Genomic DNA, 18,704 nt, shown 5'->3' on the forward strand with positions numbered 1-18,704 from the left:
GGTGTACCAACTCTTCTTCTTCTTCTTCTTCTTCTTCGTTGTTCATCATATGAGGTCGTTTCCCGGGTCATCGAAGAGTTGGTCGATCGGTAACCCATCAAGTTCATAGTGCCATCCTCAAGTAAAACAGTCTGCGTCAACAGAACTCCAAGGCAAGAAGCGATCACTTGACTCATTGGCAGTATTGTTACAACATGTTAGTTCTGTACGAAGACATAGATGTACACTATATGCTATATCTGACCATTCTTGATGATCTAGAATTATAGCTGGCAAAGTGCCTTTTGGTTGGCTCCACGAGTCCGGAGCTTGCATTCGGCAATGCGAATTGTGTTATGCAATACTTGCTGTTGTTCCCTAAGCCTAGACTTTACGATGGCAATCACTATATCTAACGTCAGAGTTGTCGGTTACTATCGACAGGAGGAGGAACAGAAAACAGCTTACTGCTAGACTCCGACATAGAGATCAGGTCATTAATGCAAAACTATATCCCTATTTATAACGACAACAAAACAAGATTCCCGGAGAAGTCTTGGTATTCTTTGAAGTATAAAGGGTCGGGCAGGTCAGACCTCATTGGGCACAAACAGCTAATTCGGGAAACCGATAGTCATCCACCGTATGTTCAAGACGCTTGAAACCACTGATTTTACGGGATCGTTCTTCAAGACAGGGGAACATAAAAAGAGATGTAACATCTAGTACGTCCAGTCCTGACTACCGAACCTGGCGAGATATGCGGACTTTTGGGGTTCATGATATTTGCAATAATTCGAGAGTACGATACCTGTGACGAAGCTGCCAGAACCAACCGCTGTTGTGTTAAAACATCATCAGGCTGTCGATGCATCAATTATCCGATGATATCCGCTTTACCATAGTTTCTATGTCACAACTGCCATATACAGCAAATTACATTTGCCAAACAAAGTACTACTCCGGACTGTCTCTCTAATCATGTTGTCGGAAGCGGCGACTTGGCAATCAGAAAGTTCTGGATGGGTGAGTGTACTGATCCTGTCCAATCGAATCGCTGCGGATCATTGCTCGTTGAAAGAAGCTTAAATTAAGCTGCATTCAAGGATTATTGTAGTGCGGGGCGATTAGGCGGGAATAGGAAGGTGGCAGTCCACAGAACAGAGAGCTGGAGATGGTCTCGTGTGGTGGTCTGGTAGATAATACGGTAGATGTCCTTGGTGATGGGCGCAAAAATGTCATTGTATCTTTCAAGGGATATCTTGATTCAACGATACTGGCCTACAGTGGTCCTTCGAGGGAGATTCTGTCACCTCCTGGTAGCATGAAACCAAGAAGGACCATCGACTAGTAAATCTTTGAGTATAAGTCATAGTGCAGTAATATGCCCCGGAGCAATTTTCGTATCCCATTGGTACGAACCCTTATCATGGCCGACCAGACAACCTTAAACCGACTGCAACACGCAAATCCCATACCATCCTCTACTTATCTGTTCCCCATTTATCATGCCCAGACTTACAAAAGTTCTTGAAGTTCCATGGATCTTCTTATGCCAAGATCCAGCAACGACCACCAGCACCTAGCCCCCCCAGTGTCTGTCTTGGCATCCTCGTTATCACGGGACGGCTGCAGACTGGCTAATCAGGAACGTTTTGACTGCTTCAGATGCATACTGAGTTTAGCTCTGTAACCTTTGTGTCGCATTGTCGGAGTCATATCCTAACTTGGATTCCACAGATAAGGACTATACGGTTTGCCAAGTCGAAGGCATCAATACCTCGATACTCTGGTCCTTATCAAAAAGCTTCTCGCTACCAGAGGCGAAAGTCGCACAACTCTTTATGAGTTCATTGATGCAATATTGCGACTGTAGAGCTTCAAAATGTTAGCTTATGTACATAACATAGGTGGCGATCTGAAGTCTCACACAGACCCTATCGCCCAGATGCAGAAATAAATTTCCCGAACATTGGCTTGCATTGGCAAGCTTAAGGGCGCTACTAAGAACTTTTTTCCCTTTGCCAAGTAAATGTGAGACTAGTATACTGCAAAAGTTCAACCTCATCCTAACATGGAGCGTTTAGATTGTACATACAGTGGTATAAGATGCCCAACCAACAGTATGCACATCGCTTCCTTGATGACCGTAAAATCCTGTCTCGACTATCAAACTGCATGAGATATCTTGGCAGGATGAGAAGGAATCCACCCTTGTCGTGAGGCTCCTGGTATCAAGCCTTTTATAGTAGGTAGCAATTACGACCTTCTTCTTTCACCGCATCCTTGCAGTTGATACATCCTCCTGACTTCCAAGATGCATATCTCGCGTTTTCTCGTCAGATCTGGCGTCTTGGCTTTGTCTAATTGCCTTCCTCTGGCTTTTTATTCGATGCCGATCGTACTCGGTGCTATCCGGTGTACAAGGTCCATTATGGTAGCATTGTCCGACACTCTAGAAGATATAAAACACCTCTGCCCGTAACGGACGTCTCTGTCTAGTGTCTTGCAGATTACTGTTGCATTGGCCTCTATCTTGTCTCATTCTTGCGGTCCCAAAGATCAGCACACCTACGACCATGGCGCCTGCAGGAGACAGTCTCGCCGAGCCCATCACCGTGGCCGGTCTCCGAGCTGAAGTCCTTGACGAGAAGCGAGCTTCTATCTCTGCTGAGAAGAGGGCCTCTATCGCCACCGACCCTCGTCCAGCCACTGCAGATGCGGGAGCTGTTACCCCCGCTGGTGTTGTCACACCAGATGGTCAGTTTCCGACTGCTGAGGAACTAGACACTTTGCGCCGAGTCCCAAATAAGATTCCTATGAAGCTATTCAGTATCGCCTTTATCGAGCTGTGTGAACGGTAAGGGGTTTCCCGAGCCTTTGGCAAGGTGTTCTTGACTGACTCATCTAATAGTTTCTCATACTATGGTTGTACCGTTGTGTGTAAGTTTTCACCGAGCCTCAACAACAGAAGTTCAGTCATATTAACCCATAAAGTCACGAATTTCATTCAGCAGAAGCTCCCCGAAGGCTCTACCACGGGTGCTGACCCGGAACAGCCTGGTGCTCTCGGCATGGGTCAGCGCGCCTCGACCGGAATCACCACCTTCAACCAGTTCTGGCAATACTTTATGCCCCTTCTCGGTGCCTATATTGCTGATCAGTACTGGGGTCGCTATAAAACCATCAGCTGGGCTCTCGGGATCGATATCATCGGTCATATCATCCTGATTATGTCTGCCATCCCCCCCGTTATCGGCAATCAAGGTGGTGCCCTTGGCGCCATGATCATTGCTATCATTGTCATTGGTTTCGGTACTGGTGGATTCAAACCTAACGTCAATCCTCTCATCGTTGAGCAACTTGGTGAGCAGTACATGCATGTTAAAACTCTCAAGTCTGGTGAACGTGTTATCGTCGACCCTGCTGTGACGATCGAAAGGGTGTATCTGTGAGTATTTCCGGCACAACAAACACTTCAAAACTAATTAAAACAGTTGGTTTTACTTCTGTATCAACGTAGGGGCTTTGGTAGGGCAAGTGACGGTGAGTGAATTGTGTTCTTCATCCCGAAAATGAGGTTGTTGGTGTGAGCTGGTGAGGTTTGGTGTTGATGTCTAAGATTCCAGATGTCACAATTAATACTAACGCACGACGCAGATGGTGTTTGCGGAGAAGGAAATTGGCTTCTGGCTATCTTATACACTGCCAACGTTCATGCTCTGTCTGTGTCCGCTCGTAATGTGGTTGAACCGCCACAAGTATGAGCGAAGGCCTCCTGGCGGCTCCGTCCTGGGACAGGCACTTAAGACCTGGTTCCTCGCCCAGAAGGGTTGCTGGAGCATCAATCCAGTTGCTACATGGAAGAATCTTCATAAAGATGACTTTTGGGAGAAAGTAAAGCCCTCAAACTTCAGCCACGAGACCCGTCCTAAATGGATGACCTTTGACGACGCCTGGGTCGACGAGCTCAGCCGAGGATTCAATGCATGCGCTGTCTTCTGCTGGTACCCAATTTTCTGGCTCTGCTATAATCAGAGTAAGTTAATCATTCTATAGAGATGAATTGTGTGAAGACTAACTAAGGTAACTAGTCAACAATAACCTCATCTCCCAGGCGGCCGTGATGCAGCGCCATGGCGTTCCCAACGACATTCTTTCGAATCTCAATCCTTTCGCTCTCTTGATCTTCATCCCGCTTAATGATTTCTTTATTTACCCGGCCCTCAGAAAAGCTGGTTTCCGCTTCACCCCCATCAAGAAGATCACGGCCGGTTTCTTCACCGGAGCTGCTGCCATGATCTGGGCTGCAGTTGTCCAGCACTACATCTACCAGAAGTCCGAGTGCGGTAAGTATGCTTCTGGTGAAGATTGCGCAGCTGTGGAAATCAATGTTTGGGCTCAAACCGGTAGCTATGTTCTCATTGCTCTCTCTGAAGTGTTTGCTTCTATTACTTCTCTTGAGTATGCCTTCTCGAAGGCACCCAAGAACATGCGTTCCATGGTTCAGGCTGTTGCGCTTTTCATGACAGCTTTCTCAGCTGCCCTTGGACAGGCTCTCGTTGGTCTTGCAGCCGATCCTCTTCTTGTTTGGAACTATGGTGTCGTTGCTATTAATTCCCCGTCAGGGCAGTACCAATTACCTTCCACTTAAAGATGCATTGGCGTCTAGGATATTGGCGGCGGTCGGATCAACCTCCCTGAGGGTCACGCTGGTGCAACTGCTGATGAGGAGGCACCGTTGGGAACAAAGGAGGCTAATTAACAAGTTTCCTTTGATGTTCCATTGATGTTAGTATCATGTACTTAGCTTATGATATCACTTTGTGACTTTGGATAAGTAGTTTTATGGCATTATTGTCCCAAAAATACGCCATTTATTATCGCTATTTACTCCATTGATATGACCCATAACACTTCCGATCCCATGACTCCTCATTCCCATTGTTTTCAGCCCCGTCCTCCTTCACAATAAAACACCTACACCACAAAAGAAAACCCCCCAACCCTTACCTAACCAGATAATTCGCCCTTGCCATCCCATGCTTAACCCGGTAGCTCGCCATTGCATAACAAGTTCTACACCTTGTGTTCTCCCGGAGCCCATAAAATTTCCCTCCCCCCTCCCTTCCCTTACCACACTCCTGACACACATCAGTGTTTCCAGCAGCCAACCACTCCCTCTGAAGGGCGGGAGTGCCTGCACCGACCTCGTCTGTGGTCTTGTCACGGCGGTTTTTCTCTCTAAACACCGTGCAGGAGTCACATCGGCGTTGGTCGCACCGATTCCTGATATACCGGGTGAACTCTTGGTCAACGCCGCAAATAGCACAGATATCGCCATATACCTCTACCCACGCGGCATCCTCCTGTACAGTTGGTTTGTAGAGGCATGCTGGACATTTTGCTTGTTTCATCCACCCCATCCAGCCAAGAAGATGACTATCCATGGGCCGCGGTACGTGACACGTCCCGTAGACATCATCATTGCCCTCAGCAACCCACGCCCTGTGGTTAACTGCATTGATACCCTTTTTTGGATTGTCCGAGTCTAATCCTCCATGAGCCCTTCGATAAATCAAACAGCCTTGGCAGCGGGAGTCAGGGCCATAGAACCCAAATGCCCAAGGGCCTGCACCAGGGTGTCGAGGTTCTTGACAGGCGGTATTTCCGCAGATATCTGGGTTGCCCTGGGCTACCCAGATGGCATGCATTTGTTCATCAGTGATCAGATCTCGGGGTTTCTCCTCACCATAGTTTCACCTCCAATTATAGCATGGCTGACCTCGTCTGTTCTCAAACCACCCAACCCAACCTTTGTCATCGCAGCTTTCATTACCTTGGCGTCCACAATTAAAGGATTGATTGACTTGCTTGGTTTCTTTTAGACGTTCAACATGAAGCTTCTGAGATGTGGGCGTCCAGTGCTGGCTTTGAGCCAGTGGCAAAGCACGGTTAAGTCCCATTTCTCCGAAGTCTGGAAGTCCTGGTGTCAATACGGGAAGGTCAAGGGCTAATTGTTTCTGCACGGGGTTGGCAGATGGCATTGTTCATAAGAACAATATCATGACCTGCTCTGCGATTGTTGTAGCTTATTGGTGGTAGGGGTTACCTCAAAAAGAGATAAGATCCGGAGGTTTGGTTCAATATCCTCCTGACATATCGCTTGATAATGTCTTGATCTTTTGTAGTCGGGAATATCATCGTATACCCTGCGTGACTGGCGTTCGTGATGCTTGACACGTCCATTGATCCCAATGTAATTTTTATACGCGACACTTGATCCAACGTATACACCAATCGCCTGGTCCGTGTCAACTCGCATTGCAATATTGACGTAAACTCCCCAGAGTTTGAAGCTGCTATCAACAAGCAGGGGATATTCTGTAGGTAGAACTTCATCACCACATCGGGGATGCTTCCCAGGAATGCTTTCGTGAAATCTCCGATTTCAAGTCTTTGGAAGACTTCAATAACAACTTTGGTCATTTCTCTTCCTAAGCAATTCGTGTGGAACTGTGGTGTTCGTCGATCTGCCCAGGTTTTTGAATTGGCGATGATGCTGGTACATTTCCGATTAGTTCTCGGCCATTTTCAGCATCACGGGGATGTGACCATTGGGCATAAATTGAGGTAGATTCTTGGGGGTTATGTGCATTTAGCCTCAGTCATGTAACCCAGTCTACCGTCTCCTCCTCTTCTTCATCCTCTTCTTCATCTAAGCAAAACAGGAATACCGTTACGTCAAGCTAGGCAGAGGCACGCGTTCCCTCGCCCAGGACGACGGTAGCCTGTTAGCATCAGGGTCTTGTTTGTGTGAAGTTGCGCCTGGCCCATCTCTTTGGTTCCCCGCTTATGGTTAGGCCTTGGGTTTTCTTGCTCTGAGCGTCCATTCTCAGGCCCCATGTTTGAGGATCAGGTAGGTAGATTGGCGATGGCGTTGCCCGCGGCAATACTGTTGCAACAATTATCGCAGAACAGATCGTGATGGTATATCTCTCAACAGTGGCACGGGCGTGCCCAAACCAGCTCAATCTCTTTGACGAGAGTAGATGGGAGAACTTGGATCTTCCAAATTTTACTGAGAAAGCTCGGAACCACCATCATAAGCAACGGATACTTAGGTAACTTTAGGATACTCTTAGGTAAACTTCGTATAAGCTTAGGAGAGCTTTTGATTAGTTACTTCAGATCCTTGATAGGTCTCGGCCTTTTCCTCTCTGTACCGCTCTATACGCTGAATGCAGAGGAAGATGCTAAATGGTTAGCAGCCCAACGTATGGTGATAGATCTGCCATTTGGGGAGTTGAACAGCAATCCGCCAGGTATAGCAGGGACTGTCCGACTCTTGCATAGTTGTTGTGGAAAGAATAATGCTGTCATATGATGATTAAGTAAGTCGATTAAGACACCTTGGCCTTCAAAGAGAGTGGTCTGCTACCGGGAATCCTGATGTCTGTCGAGATCGCAAGAAGGTGAGGGAGGAGAGGACAATGTATTTGCGTGTATAGACAGCGCTAATGTGGACAGCGTATATATCGGTTCCAATGTCGGGGGGCGCCGTCATCGACCTCGTCGGCTGTTTTGTCCATTTGTTCCTGGTTTGAAAGAGAGCACAAAGGTATATCTCTTCTCCGCGCGGCGCGCCACGCCACGAGAATGGTATACTCGCGGTCTATCCCCGTAAATTTCCACCTATTCCTCACATTCTTCTTGGTAGGCTGTCGAGCGCAAGCTGGGCATATTGATGCTGTCTTCCTCCAGCCTTTCCATCCGAGGAGGAGACTGTTGATAGGCCTAGAACACGACATGTCCCATTATACTCGCCGTGCCCCTCCTCCACCCACGTCTGCGCTGTTTTCTTATACTTTGGGTTATTGTTTTCGGCGCCGTGTGTCCTCAAGTGTAGGTAGCAGCCCGGGTAGCGCATATCTGGGCCCTATGATGTAAGAAATATTGCATTTGCCGGGATTGAGGTTCTTAACAAGCCTGGTTTCCGCATACCTCGGGATGACCTCGTGCATCCTTGCATCAGTAATGAGATCTGGGGGCTTCTCCTCTCCGTGCTTATATCGGTAAAGCCAGCAGGCAGCGCAAACTCTGGCTTCAAGGAAGCACTTCCATGTCCTTTCATCGTTGAGACTTGCGAATAGTCGACCACAGCTAAATCAGTGATCTTCTTGGTCTGTTTCTTTCAACCACTCTTGATAGAGGGTCTTGTTTGATGGCATCCAATGTTGGTTCTTTGCTAGAGGAAGTGCCCTATTGAGACCAGTATCGGTAAAATCAGCGACGTCTAGGATCCCGCGTCTACTCTCGTGAGGGATCGAAACCAGGTCGAGGTGCGAGTGGCATCCCCATGCGCCACCTATGCGTACGAGTGTTACACAAACTACCATTCTCGTTCGAACAGTCCCACATTTATTCTATTGTTCTATTGCGAGCATGCAAAGAAACCGCTTCAACGATAGCAGATGCACATGCATAGCTTCACATTGGCTCAATGCGACTGCAATACATAACCGGAATACGACCATCTTCTCTTCTCTACATCTTCAACACCATTCATTATATGTGCGCACAGATTCCTACTCTGTATTACCGCTACCAGTTGATCTATACAATCTCAAACGCACCCTCGCTCAAACGCATACTCAATACTCTTCCACTAAGGTTACAACTCCTGTGAATTAATACAAGCGCTTGACTTATGTTCGAGTAATAGGTCAACAACTGTTCATAAACAAAACAGCATCACCATGTCCGACACTCCTCCATCCCGTGACCTCCTCACCGCGGAGCAGATGGCAGTCGATACAGAGTTGGTTGCAAGTCGAGCTGCTGGTCAATCGACTGTCTCTGCAGCTGAGTCTACACGCCTGGAGAAGATGAGCTTCAATGACCTCTTGCAAGAATGGTGTAACACGCGGCCAGCAACTGCTCGCCATAACCAAGTTATTTCATCCGTACTACGAAAGTCTTTCTTCGAGCGAGCATTCCAACTTTAGGACTCCGATGATAGCTTTATATCCCTGCCACAGCTCCTTCCGAACAAATTGGGACAGACCTCCGTGCCTGTCGGGAAACTTACCGACAACCTGCCTATCACACCTCTAAAGCGCAAACGAGGTCAGACCATGCAGGACGACAACCGCTGGGTAGCCAATGCTCCCGCCTTTCTCAGTGTAGAATTCAAATCCGAGCCAGAAGGGTGAGAGTTTAACCTTGTCTGAATGGAAAATACCGGGGAGCACCAAGGTCCTTGTCGAATTTGTCAAGCTCAAAGACGAGATGACAAAAGCCGGGCAATTGGAGGAGCCATCGTCAACTGGGATAGAAATTAAAGAGTAAGAGCGGAGGAGTACAACACTCTAAACCGCCAATCTCCGAAAGTGGTTTTCGACAAAGTCTTCTATCTCTGGAATTCAGATGACGACATCGTCGTAATGCCAACCTTGCATGAAAAGAAGATCCAAGAGACGTCGGTACCTGTTGGATATTTTGTCGAAAACCTCCCCATCACCCCCTCAAAGCGAAAGCGAGGACAGACCTTTCAGACCAACCCACATCGGATGGCTCAGGCCACGGCCTACATGAGCGCCAAGTTTGAATCAAACTCGGAGGGCAAAGATTTTAAGCTTTGCTGGAAAGATAAGGGTGGCCTAACTGTGGGCGCTGAGTTTGTACGATTCAAGGAAGGGGTCACAAAGGCACAGGCCATCGAGTCCACGATCGTCAACTGGGACAAATGTGAGAGGGCAAGGGTTGAAAAATACAACACTGAACTCATCATCGCCCTTGCTCGAATGAGAATCGTCCGGTTCGCCCGGGAAGGGACTGCACTGCCCCCCTATATCCCACAAGAGTTGCGAGTCAACAACAGGACAATCAAATGCAATCTCATCAGCGACGAGTTCGAAGAGCACTACAACATAATCAAGGCAGTCCATGGGGGGCTGAAAGGTCGCAAAATTGGCCGGCCCAACCATATGATAATCTAAATACAAACGATATGTGATAAGGTACGATTTGGGGGCATGTTGCCATGGTGGTGCTGGATCAGAGCTATGAGCTGCTTGCTTTTTTTCTCCTTCGGTGTGTCTTTATTGCAATATGAAACTCGAGAATGGGATAGTGGGCTTAAGCGTGTAGCTAGTTATACAGTCAACACTTTGATTTGGTTTTCTTCTTTTTATAATATTTATGTGTATGTGAATGGATATAAAGTATTGACTCTACATGGATGGAAGATAGAGTTTTATAAAGCATAAGTCTGACTTAAAGAGAGCAGTAGTTTCATTATCGTGAATATCCAGCAAGGATTAATACATCAAATTTAAAAATATATCGGTGACAAGAGTCTTACCACATTTGCTGCAGTTATCCCCTCGCCTGAGTTATATCATAGAGGCTCGATTAGCCTTCAACGACCCAGGGTACTTTTGATCAAGCCTTGAATACCTTCTCGAACCTCTGGATATCCGGCTTCAACTCCGCGGCCTTGATAGGAAATATTGTACCAAATTGTGTATCTTATCAGTTGCAGGTGAGGCATGTGATATCCCTGTGTTCGAGCACCTGGAGTCATGATTAGAGCGGATAGAACAATTCTTTGGGTTGATCTCTGCCATAATTGTTTAACATGCACAGAATGGAACTCGCTGTTGACTATATTTTAACTCTTAATAAGTTGGCTTTAATTGTTTCGTTGTTGAAGAGCTTCGTTTGATCTTGGATCTAGAGTCCCGATAGATAAGGAGAGGCATCACAGATAAACACCCTGACCACCCTCTCTTGCATTGCCCCTAATCATGCTAGATAACGGAGAGTTCATCCCCTTGTCACCCCGGATTTCTCCCCCACGCGGCGTGTAACTCGACCGCCGTGGCGATAATCTTGGCAAGTCTTTGATTCCGGGGTAGTTAATGTAGCAATTCTCGTCCTTGTGTGATTCTTGCGATGTGATCTGAACTTCACCAAGAAAGCATAGAAGTGCCACATATGATAACCATTCACAAAGTAAATCTCTCTAGAATAAACATAACCCCACGCGCTCTTACATGGGAGCCACATTCAACGGTACGGAGGGCGGATACGCGGGGGTGGTGAATGGCGTTGCCATGATATACTGTTAAACCTTGTTATGACAAACCAGCATCTTGATGTAAGGGGGCAGATAAACATAGTGGTGTTATGCATGACGAGGTGGCCGTTTATTAATCTATTATTCCTGGCTCTAAGATGATCACATATAAGAAGCAGCTGAATTCCCTGTTTCATTTCAGCTACGTCGAGGCAGCCATCCCTCGTCATGTTCACTTTATCGACACGCACTCTTTTGCCAGCTCGTTGTTGGATGTGTCCTACTTAAGAGCACTCAGACATTTGAGCCAAGCATCTTTCATTTAGATTGATGGTGGCCTTCAAGCAAGAGACTTCCAACAAGTCTGCTAGTATCGGATCTCAGTCTCGCCGAGTTGCACGAGCATCACCCGGCCACAAATAAATGCTACCTTCAACGCACACCACAGGCTAATCGCAAAACAAATTGAGGGCAGAGGTAATTCGTTACTTTTATTTCATCCATTGACAAGTCATAATAAAATCGTTTAGGTTCCTAGACCAAACCTACGCCGGTAGGGACGCCTCTCCAAAAACACAACTCCTGCCGAAATGCAATGCCGCGTCGCCAGGTCTGCTCCGTTCCTTAATGGCCTCAGGACTGGGCTTCTAGATTCCCATGGACTAACTCTTCTTTTTTAACCCCTTTCCTGCTTTTGATGTCGTATTTTAGCCAAGATCCAGACGCCATGGGTTTCCATTATGCTAACCACTCTTCCTCGTCCCGCTTGCGACCTTTTATGACAAGGCCGTCGTCATTATCGTCGTCGCTATCATCATCACCGTCGTGGATCCTCAGTTGCTCGACGTGGGTTGCTGTGTTGTGCACCTCCTCATCGTCACTCGCATCATCGTCCAGCATCCATGTGAGACCATTTGCTTCCTCTTCTATGGGGAACATCTCACGTGCGTATTCTTCGATACCTCGAGGGCCTTCCCACAACTCCAAGGCTTCGCTTGGGCAACTGACTTCGACCTTGGGGTCACCGAAGTAAGGCGGTTGCTTTCGAGGATCTTTCTGATTCGGGTCGAACAGTTTCTCCAGACCGACGAGCTGTTCCCGGTAGCCTTCAGGGATTCGAACCTTGATTTCAATGGGACCTTGCACATAGCGCACAGGACGGCCAACTCCTTTAGAGAAGAGTCGACACACCTCCTTGGGTGTCAAGTATTCGTATGCAAGTGCGATGCGCTCTCCGTTCCATTTGCTTGGTCCATCCTTGAAGATCTGCAGGACTGCAGGACCAACATCGTGCTCGGCATCTAACCAGGGTAGCTTGGCGTCAGGATGAAAAGGTGCTTGCCATTTGAACGAGCCGTCCTTTTGAAGATCCATGCAGAAAAGGGGATACTGAAGGGAGGTGAAATTGTTGTTGTAGATACCAGTGTACACAAAAGTGGCTGGTATTCTCAGTTTGCGCACATACTGCTCGACCTCGTGCTTGGCAGCCCAGAGGGGCAACGAGGGCCATTCGGGGTTGTAAGCACCATGGTCAGGCATGGATGAGTACACGTAGTGTTGGATTCCTGCGCGCTTAGCGGCGTCGGCTAGGGCCTTTCCGATTTGAATCTCGTCGCCGTAAAAAGTTGTATTTATGAAGGCGAGTTGTGCGCCGCGGAACAGACTTGCGATCAAGTCGTAGTTGACGCCGACACCGGCCAGCGGGCCGTGCTTGGTAACATCACGATTTGCTTCAGAGGGCTGATGTCTTGTGTAGAGCTCGCCAACAAATACGGTAACATTAGGATTCCCCGAAACTTCAGCAGCGACGACACCGTCGAGATTTCTCAACTGAGCGCGCACATGATAACCAACAGCAGTAGCGACGCGAATGAAAGACGCAGCTTGTCGCCCGCTGGCGTTGATGACAGCGATCGTCTTGTCTGGGTTTGACATGAGCCTCTTATAAGGACGGAAGGTTAAAGAATTGTTCCTTGAATTTGCGAGCGGAGAAGAATCGGAATAAGAAGATCTGGAATGCTTGTGCTGCTTGTAAAAAACAGCAGGTTGAGTTTGAGCCTGGGCCTGGTCGCCGGGTATTCTAATGGGGATGCTGGCGGTCATGGACCCGTTTAGTTGAGCGGGCATGCTATAGCAGTGCGCTGATGCACTCTCTGTGTGAGCGGGAAGAAAAAGAAAATATCACGTCGCGATCGGAACTTGACTCGAGGGCTGAAGCCACCGGCCACGGAGCGGAGGCAGAAAGGCCTTTATTAGCCGGGTCGGAACAGAGCCACAGCCGGTATTATGTCGGGGGTGGTCCTCGGAATGCCGGTTTGGGAGGCAAAACAAGATATGACCACCAAGTGAAAGGTAAAGTTGAAAGGTACAGGCGACAGTCTGTACGTAAAAACTCAAGTGTGGTGGTGGATCAGAGGGTGAGCCAATGCAGGTGCGGAAGCCAAAACCACCAGCAGACAGCAGGGTATTGGTGGTCTGCTCGAAGCTGAGGAGGGAGAAGTAGGAGATCGTGAGAAAAGTCAAGAAGAGAGAGAAGAGGGGGAGGAAAATATAGAGAAACCCAGACAGGACACAACAAAGCGACTGTCGACTAGTAAACTCGAAACCCCAGTAAAAGAAATAAAAAAGAGGTCACGATGCTCCGTCGCGGCGTTGCGCCAGGCCAGGCTTGCGCTCAGCGTGCAGTGCAGTGTGCGCGCCCCAGTTCCTAGGTGGATTTAAATAGGTAAGGCAATGGTAATCCAACAAACAACCCTGACCCAATGTGCGATTGTGGGTGAAAGTGGAATTGGAAAAGGTTCTAGCGTGCTGCTTTCAGGGTCCTGTAAGCGACGACGCAGCTTCAAAGGGTGCGGATGCGTAGCGAAGAGAGCCGAGAACTCAGATGACGAAGTCAGGTTGAGATGGGTTGAGTCGAGAGGATGGTTCGACTTGCAGCTGTAACAAGGGGTTCCGTTGCACCGGTCAAGGTCGATCTCCTGCAAGAGATATATGGTCAAGTCGTCGTTCACGAATAGACACGAGAGCCGGGCTCTGTACAAGTATAAGATAGGTCGGCTGCGACTTCGGTCGGTGTGTGTAAGTAGAGCAGCGTAGCAAACCCAAGCAGGAGCAGAATCTATACCTATGTAAGGTATTCAAATGTAGGTATGGATGGTATGGTAAGGTATGGGTGGTGTCGGTTTATGGCGTGCGGTTGCAGGTTGATAGCGAGGGGGTGTATGCGACATCACAACCAAGGTGTAGAGATAGCGCCGAGTCCTTGAAACTAACCTCACGCTCACACTCAGTCGGTGGGTACAGGTATGGATATCACTGAATGAAGCCACACACGAAGGGCCCTCGTGGGTACGATCTGGGGCCGACACCAAAAATATGATGGCGTCGATGAAGTCCAAAAAGGTTGTAGCTGGAGAGGGCCAAGACAAAAGCTGCAAGTAGCTCGAAAAGAATGAAGGGATCAAGAACAACCTTGACGATGAATGAGGGGTCTGAGCTAAGCTGGCCACTTATTAACTTGTACTGGAAAATCTACTTTCAACTTTTATTTAAGTATTAGTTCAAGCTTGGCGTCAAGCATACGCTGCAGTTCAGTTTGTCTGCGTGACGATTAACCGCGTAGCATAAGGCAGCGAATGAAATTGTTTGCCTGCTTTCTTATCATTCATCCTGCGGGTATTTTACTTTGTCTCATTCAAAGACGGTTCCTGATTTGGCGGGGTATCGCAATAACAGCAACACTCAAGAGCTTACACAAATAGGGTGTCAGGGCTGATGACTATGCGTGCAGAAGCGCAGTAGAACAGCATGGAAAGAATGGGGAAATGGGGAACAAGATTCAAGATTGCGGGTTGGAAACTGGGGATGGATGCTCGCCAACTTGGCTTGTTCGATAATAGAAAACTAGAGGAAGCAAGAGGATAGAGGGGGAGCACCAAGCGATAACGAAGACCGGATTCATCGTCACAATGGGAAAGTAAAGTGACCAGAAGTTCCATAACCACACCCGGACCGGCAAGCAGAGACCGACTCGACCGACTGATAAGAGAATTGAAAAGAAACGCCATCTTTAATTCAACGTCACTACAGAAGTACCCTGCACTATCAAGGTACCTTTGTTGATGGTTCGACTCAAGCCAAGACACAGGTATCGTGGCATGATAGGAGTACATTAACAGTTGCCCTTTTTGTCCATTAGGATTTCGGTCAGCAAGTCACCTGTCTCGCCTTGCCTCTCCTCTAACCTTCTTGAACCTAGACGGAACCACTCCGAGTCTTCTTATCAGTACTTCCACCAAGTACCTTTCCGGATGAAACGGGTTTAACTCTTGACCGTCCTTTTAAATGAAGAGATTTTCCTCACTTACTCAGGACAGGGCAAGATACGAAAGATAAAGAGACCTGATGTTGCCTTTTCGACCCCAGGTGACGCCTACAGGCGCCCCTGCACCAGGGCTGCATTCCCATGGGTGTTGGAAGTAGTTGTTCGGTGGGCCATTTACAAACGTCAAAACAGACCACCCAAGTACAGGTTACCTTACCCTCATGATGATGATGGAAATAATGGTTTCCGGGGAATTCAGAGGCGTTACGTTAACTCACCACCCAATATGAAAGCTGGAGCCAATGCCAGACGCGCACGGCAACAGGGTCACCAAGGGTAAAAAAATTCAAATCGGCCGGCTACGCCTTGAAAAAGCTTCTGGAGCCGTCAAGGTGGATAGAGGATCGGCCAAGATGGTCAAGCTTGGACCAATCGGGGCAAAAATTGATTGCTCGTGGTATGAGCCTCCTTGTTTCCAGGTTATCACTATCAATCTTACACCACGAGCTGACCTCTCGAGAGCCTGCTGGATGTCGTTAGAAGGCGAAGGTTTGGACGCAATACCACCGAAACTCGTGTTCCCATTTGCCCCTCCAGCAACGCCATCGAAGGCCTCATTTCACTCACATCTGGCTGTGAAAAAGCTCATCTTCTTCTCGGTCTCCCACTTCGTGCTTGTTAAAAACTTCAAAGAAGACCCTCTCTTCGACTAAAACCAGCACAGATTGAAAGTCCGGGGATGGCCAATCACACCGAGATTAGTCCAAGCTTGTCTCTGAATCGGCGATCCAGGCCGCTGGGCTTATCGCCCAGAACTCACTGATGTATTGCTATCTCCAGGTCGGTGTCTCGGAGTCAACTGACATGGAAGCTTATTTAGCGCCCCATGTTTGTATCAGCCATGAAGTCAGCCTACTGTCGGATAGGTGTAGGTTAATATTTCCCTGCATAATAAGTGAGTTGGAGATTCGACTCGTGAGCGGCCGATCTGGGTAACATCTCGGCAGCTCTTGCATATCTGTCGTCGAGTTGAATTGTCATTTTAACCATGATGATGGTGTTGGTGTCCAACAAGGAATTCCAGGTCCAGGTCCAACAACCAGACAAATGCAGTGCCACCCATGTCATGACATGAGAGACAATTTGACAAACGACGGGGATGCTCCAGGTTCCAGATTGCGGAATCGGCCATACCCCAACACCATCATTCGCCAATAGGCGCCGGTCCTCATTCCCATTACATAGCTTTTACTCGATTCCATCTACAATGTTGTTGTCGGGACATATAGATAGAGAATTAGAGTAATTTGCTTTCTCCTGTTCGGTTCATGTTAGCCTGATGAATGTATCACAAGACCACGGCTGGTCCGTCCCTTGATATTGACCTGGTCTAGTACCTGTTTGCTAAATCAACCCCTCATTACCACCTAACAGTACGGCGCACATTAAGCAGACAAGACCATCATGGAATTGACCTCTCCATTTTTGGCCTCTGCGGCGCAGTGATTCCCCCACGATTGGCACGTATGGCGCGATACTACCTCCTCCACACTATCATCAACCCAATATCAGGTCGGAGAGGGGAGCCGATGTCTCATGTACCTCATCACTCCTCACTTCTCCTCATTTCATGATGGTGACTGCATTGCAGCCGAGGCATACTGGCATGAGTTGGTCGGAGAGGAGGATGGTCTAACTCATGATCTCTGTCTGGGCACGGAATACACAAGACAGTTATAGGTTGCCGCACGAGCTGAAGCATCAGGCTTGCATATTGGACAGGTCAGTTGCACTGACTTCAGCTTTGTCGCCGACATGCCGAACTTTGATAGGGCAGGCGCTTATTAGTTATCAGTCCCAGAAATATTACCCGTAAATGGCAGTTGTTTTTCACTTCAGAATACACCTATCTAATCTATTGACTTACAGACGTTCCCTCAATTTCTCAACCTCTTCTCTACCCTTCTTCCACCTTCACCATCATGAACGATCAAACCACAATGTTACCAACCATTGCCAAGCCCATTAAAACCACCCTGAGGCTCTGCCCGTGATCAACCTTATTAGAGTGTTAATCAATCTAAGCGGGCAGCCGGCCGTACCAACCAGCAGAGGAACAGTATACCGGTACTACTGGGAGGTCAACAAACGATCCATGACTTTACCTGCCCTCTACGAACGAAACAGATCTTCGCATCCCCGCGGGAGCGAACCGACTAGGAACGCACGCTCCCGCTACTAAATTGAGGTCCGGGTCCAGGTCCATGATCCAGGTCTTGGTCTCTTTCTCCTTTGGAGCTGGAGACCCAGTTGGCCGGCGGCCAGATATTTGGTGGTATTCAACCCCAAAAAGACAAAGACCAGGGCAGAAAGCTGCCCACGATAGAAGTGGAGGTGGTTGAAGAAGTGCCGAAGTAGCGTTCAAATTAGGTAAAAGTATCCATGCAGTACCACGACTCTCCAGTCAAAATTTTTCAACCCGAATCCATTTCTCATCGACTTGACAACACGTCCAACATCAAGCTGCCTATTTGTTCGTGCAACTGATAGCGGCGTCGTGGGATGGCGATGAAGCCCTTGTTGGTCACCAGACTCGCAAACGAAATGAAATGAAACGAAACGATTCTATGCTATACCTGTTGAGAGTTCTCCATCGTGGCGGATGGCTTCCCCTAGTGTGCGGTACTGTCATGGTTATTACTATGGCGGAAGCATTGTTGACTTGATCTTATAGTGGACTGTGCAGTTTCTTAATAGATTGGATGCTTGAAGGCATTTTCAGAATTCCTTAGGGTATTTTTACTTTATTCAATACAAATCACTGATGTTTTTCATTACGAACCAGTCTAGAAGACGGTCGAAACAGTCCATCGCTGGGACTTCACGCTGCCAACAATGATTGATGTTGCTCTTGTGCAACTTTGATTTGCATGAATACCTTTTGGTCCTCCAGGGTTAATCGGCTCAGGGGTGGTTTGCCGGTCACCTGCTCAATACACGGCGTACGGACCCGGGCGTCATGCTCTAGAACCGTGGTTTTGTTCTAGAAGGTTCAGATTGCGAATTGGCGGTCTATCAAACGCAATCACACGACCTGATCAATAGATATTACTTTCAATATTGGATTGCACTGCAAGCCGACATTCTCAAACGTACAATATACTTCGGCCGGAGTTCCGTGCTGTTTATATGGTGTTGTGCAAGTGTATGTTGTGTCGACGGATGGGATCCCGACGCCGCAACTGATATGACCATCTCCGCGGAGCATACGACGCCACTAATTTTATCAACCAATTCCCCGGATCGACGTCATACATC

At 48.0% G+C, this 18,704-nt stretch overlaps 8 protein-coding genes across 12 annotated transcripts; 5 read left to right on the plus strand and 3 right to left on the minus strand.

The window, feature by feature from the left end:
- Nucleotides 1–263: 263 nt before the first annotated feature.
- FOXG_18142 (uncharacterized protein) lies at nucleotides 264–463 on the minus strand (the record flags this gene model as incomplete). Its single annotated transcript, XM_018398188.1, has 2 exons — nucleotides 264–385; nucleotides 448–463. 2 exons carry the CDS (start codon nucleotides 461–463, stop codon nucleotides 264–266), a joined length of 138 nt encoding a protein of 45 aa, XP_018234408.1.
- A 1,591-nt stretch (nucleotides 464–2,054) lies between these two features.
- Nucleotides 2,055–5,021, plus strand: FOXG_01591 (POT family proton-dependent oligopeptide transporter). The gene is made up of 6 exons (XM_018378478.1): nucleotides 2,055–2,839; nucleotides 2,894–2,922; nucleotides 2,977–3,430; nucleotides 3,477–3,525; nucleotides 3,640–4,018; nucleotides 4,074–5,021. The coding sequence occupies exons 1-6, from the start codon at nucleotides 2,559–2,561 to the stop codon at nucleotides 4,631–4,633; spliced, it is 1,752 nt and encodes a 583-aa protein (XP_018234409.1). The 5' UTR covers nucleotides 2,055–2,558; the 3' UTR covers nucleotides 4,634–5,021.
- Nucleotides 5,022–5,025: 4 nt separating this feature from the next.
- On the minus strand, nucleotides 5,026–5,693 carry FOXG_18143 (uncharacterized protein; the record flags this gene model as incomplete). Its single annotated transcript, XM_018398189.1, has 2 exons — nucleotides 5,026–5,058; nucleotides 5,133–5,693. 2 exons carry the CDS (start codon nucleotides 5,691–5,693, stop codon nucleotides 5,026–5,028), a joined length of 594 nt encoding a protein of 197 aa, XP_018234410.1.
- Nucleotides 5,694–8,738: 3,045 nt separating this feature from the next.
- On the plus strand, nucleotides 8,739–9,194 carry FOXG_18144 (uncharacterized protein; the record flags this gene model as incomplete). The annotated part of the gene is made up of 2 exons (XM_018398190.1): nucleotides 8,739–8,945; nucleotides 8,988–9,194. 2 exons carry the CDS (start codon nucleotides 8,739–8,741, stop codon nucleotides 9,192–9,194), a joined length of 414 nt encoding a protein of 137 aa, XP_018234411.1.
- Nucleotides 9,195–9,425: 231 nt separating this feature from the next.
- FOXG_01592 (uncharacterized protein) lies at nucleotides 9,426–9,980 on the plus strand (the record flags this gene model as incomplete). The annotated part of the gene is made up of 1 exon (XM_018378479.1): nucleotides 9,426–9,980. The coding sequence occupies one exon, from the start codon at nucleotides 9,426–9,428 to the stop codon at nucleotides 9,978–9,980; it is 555 nt and encodes a 184-aa protein (XP_018234412.1).
- Nucleotides 9,981–11,167: 1,187 nt separating this feature from the next.
- On the minus strand, nucleotides 11,168–15,081 carry FOXG_01593 (uncharacterized protein). The gene is made up of 2 exons (XM_018378480.1): nucleotides 11,811–15,081; nucleotides 11,168–11,753 (listed from the first exon to the last, which is right to left on the minus strand). The coding sequence occupies exons 1-2, from the start codon at nucleotides 13,187–13,189 to the stop codon at nucleotides 11,696–11,698; spliced, it is 1,437 nt and encodes a 478-aa protein (XP_018234413.1). The 5' UTR covers nucleotides 13,190–15,081; the 3' UTR covers nucleotides 11,168–11,695.
- FOXG_18145 (uncharacterized protein) lies at nucleotides 11,200–14,430 on the plus strand. The gene is made up of 2 exons (XM_018398191.1): nucleotides 11,200–11,539; nucleotides 11,593–14,430. The coding sequence occupies exon 2, from the start codon at nucleotides 13,207–13,209 to the stop codon at nucleotides 13,549–13,551; it is 345 nt and encodes a 114-aa protein (XP_018234414.1). The 5' UTR covers nucleotides 11,200–11,539; nucleotides 11,593–13,206; the 3' UTR covers nucleotides 13,552–14,430.
- A 313-nt stretch (nucleotides 15,082–15,394) lies between the features above and the next one.
- On the plus strand, nucleotides 15,395–18,581 carry FOXG_01594 (uncharacterized protein). 5 transcript variants are annotated; one of them, XM_018378483.1, is made up of 2 exons: nucleotides 15,395–17,168; nucleotides 17,242–18,581. In XM_018378483.1, exon 1 carries the CDS (start codon nucleotides 15,689–15,691, stop codon nucleotides 16,097–16,099), a length of 411 nt encoding a protein of 136 aa, XP_018234417.1. In that variant the 5' UTR covers nucleotides 15,395–15,688; the 3' UTR covers nucleotides 16,100–17,168; nucleotides 17,242–18,581. The 5 variants fall into 5 exon arrangements, with proteins under 5 accessions (XP_018234417.1, XP_018234415.1, XP_018234418.1 ...); XM_018378481.1 differs by having other exon boundaries at nucleotides 15,395–16,210; nucleotides 16,267–18,581; XM_018378484.1 differs by having other exon boundaries at nucleotides 15,395–18,063; nucleotides 18,121–18,560.
- Nucleotides 18,582–18,704: the final 123 nt, after the last annotated feature.

Source organism: Fusarium oxysporum, chromosome 5 (assembly GCF_000149955.1).
Source record: "Fusarium oxysporum f. sp. lycopersici 4287 chromosome 5, whole genome shotgun sequence".
In the NCBI taxonomy this organism is placed as follows: Eukaryota; Fungi; Ascomycota; class Sordariomycetes; order Hypocreales; family Nectriaceae; genus Fusarium; species Fusarium oxysporum.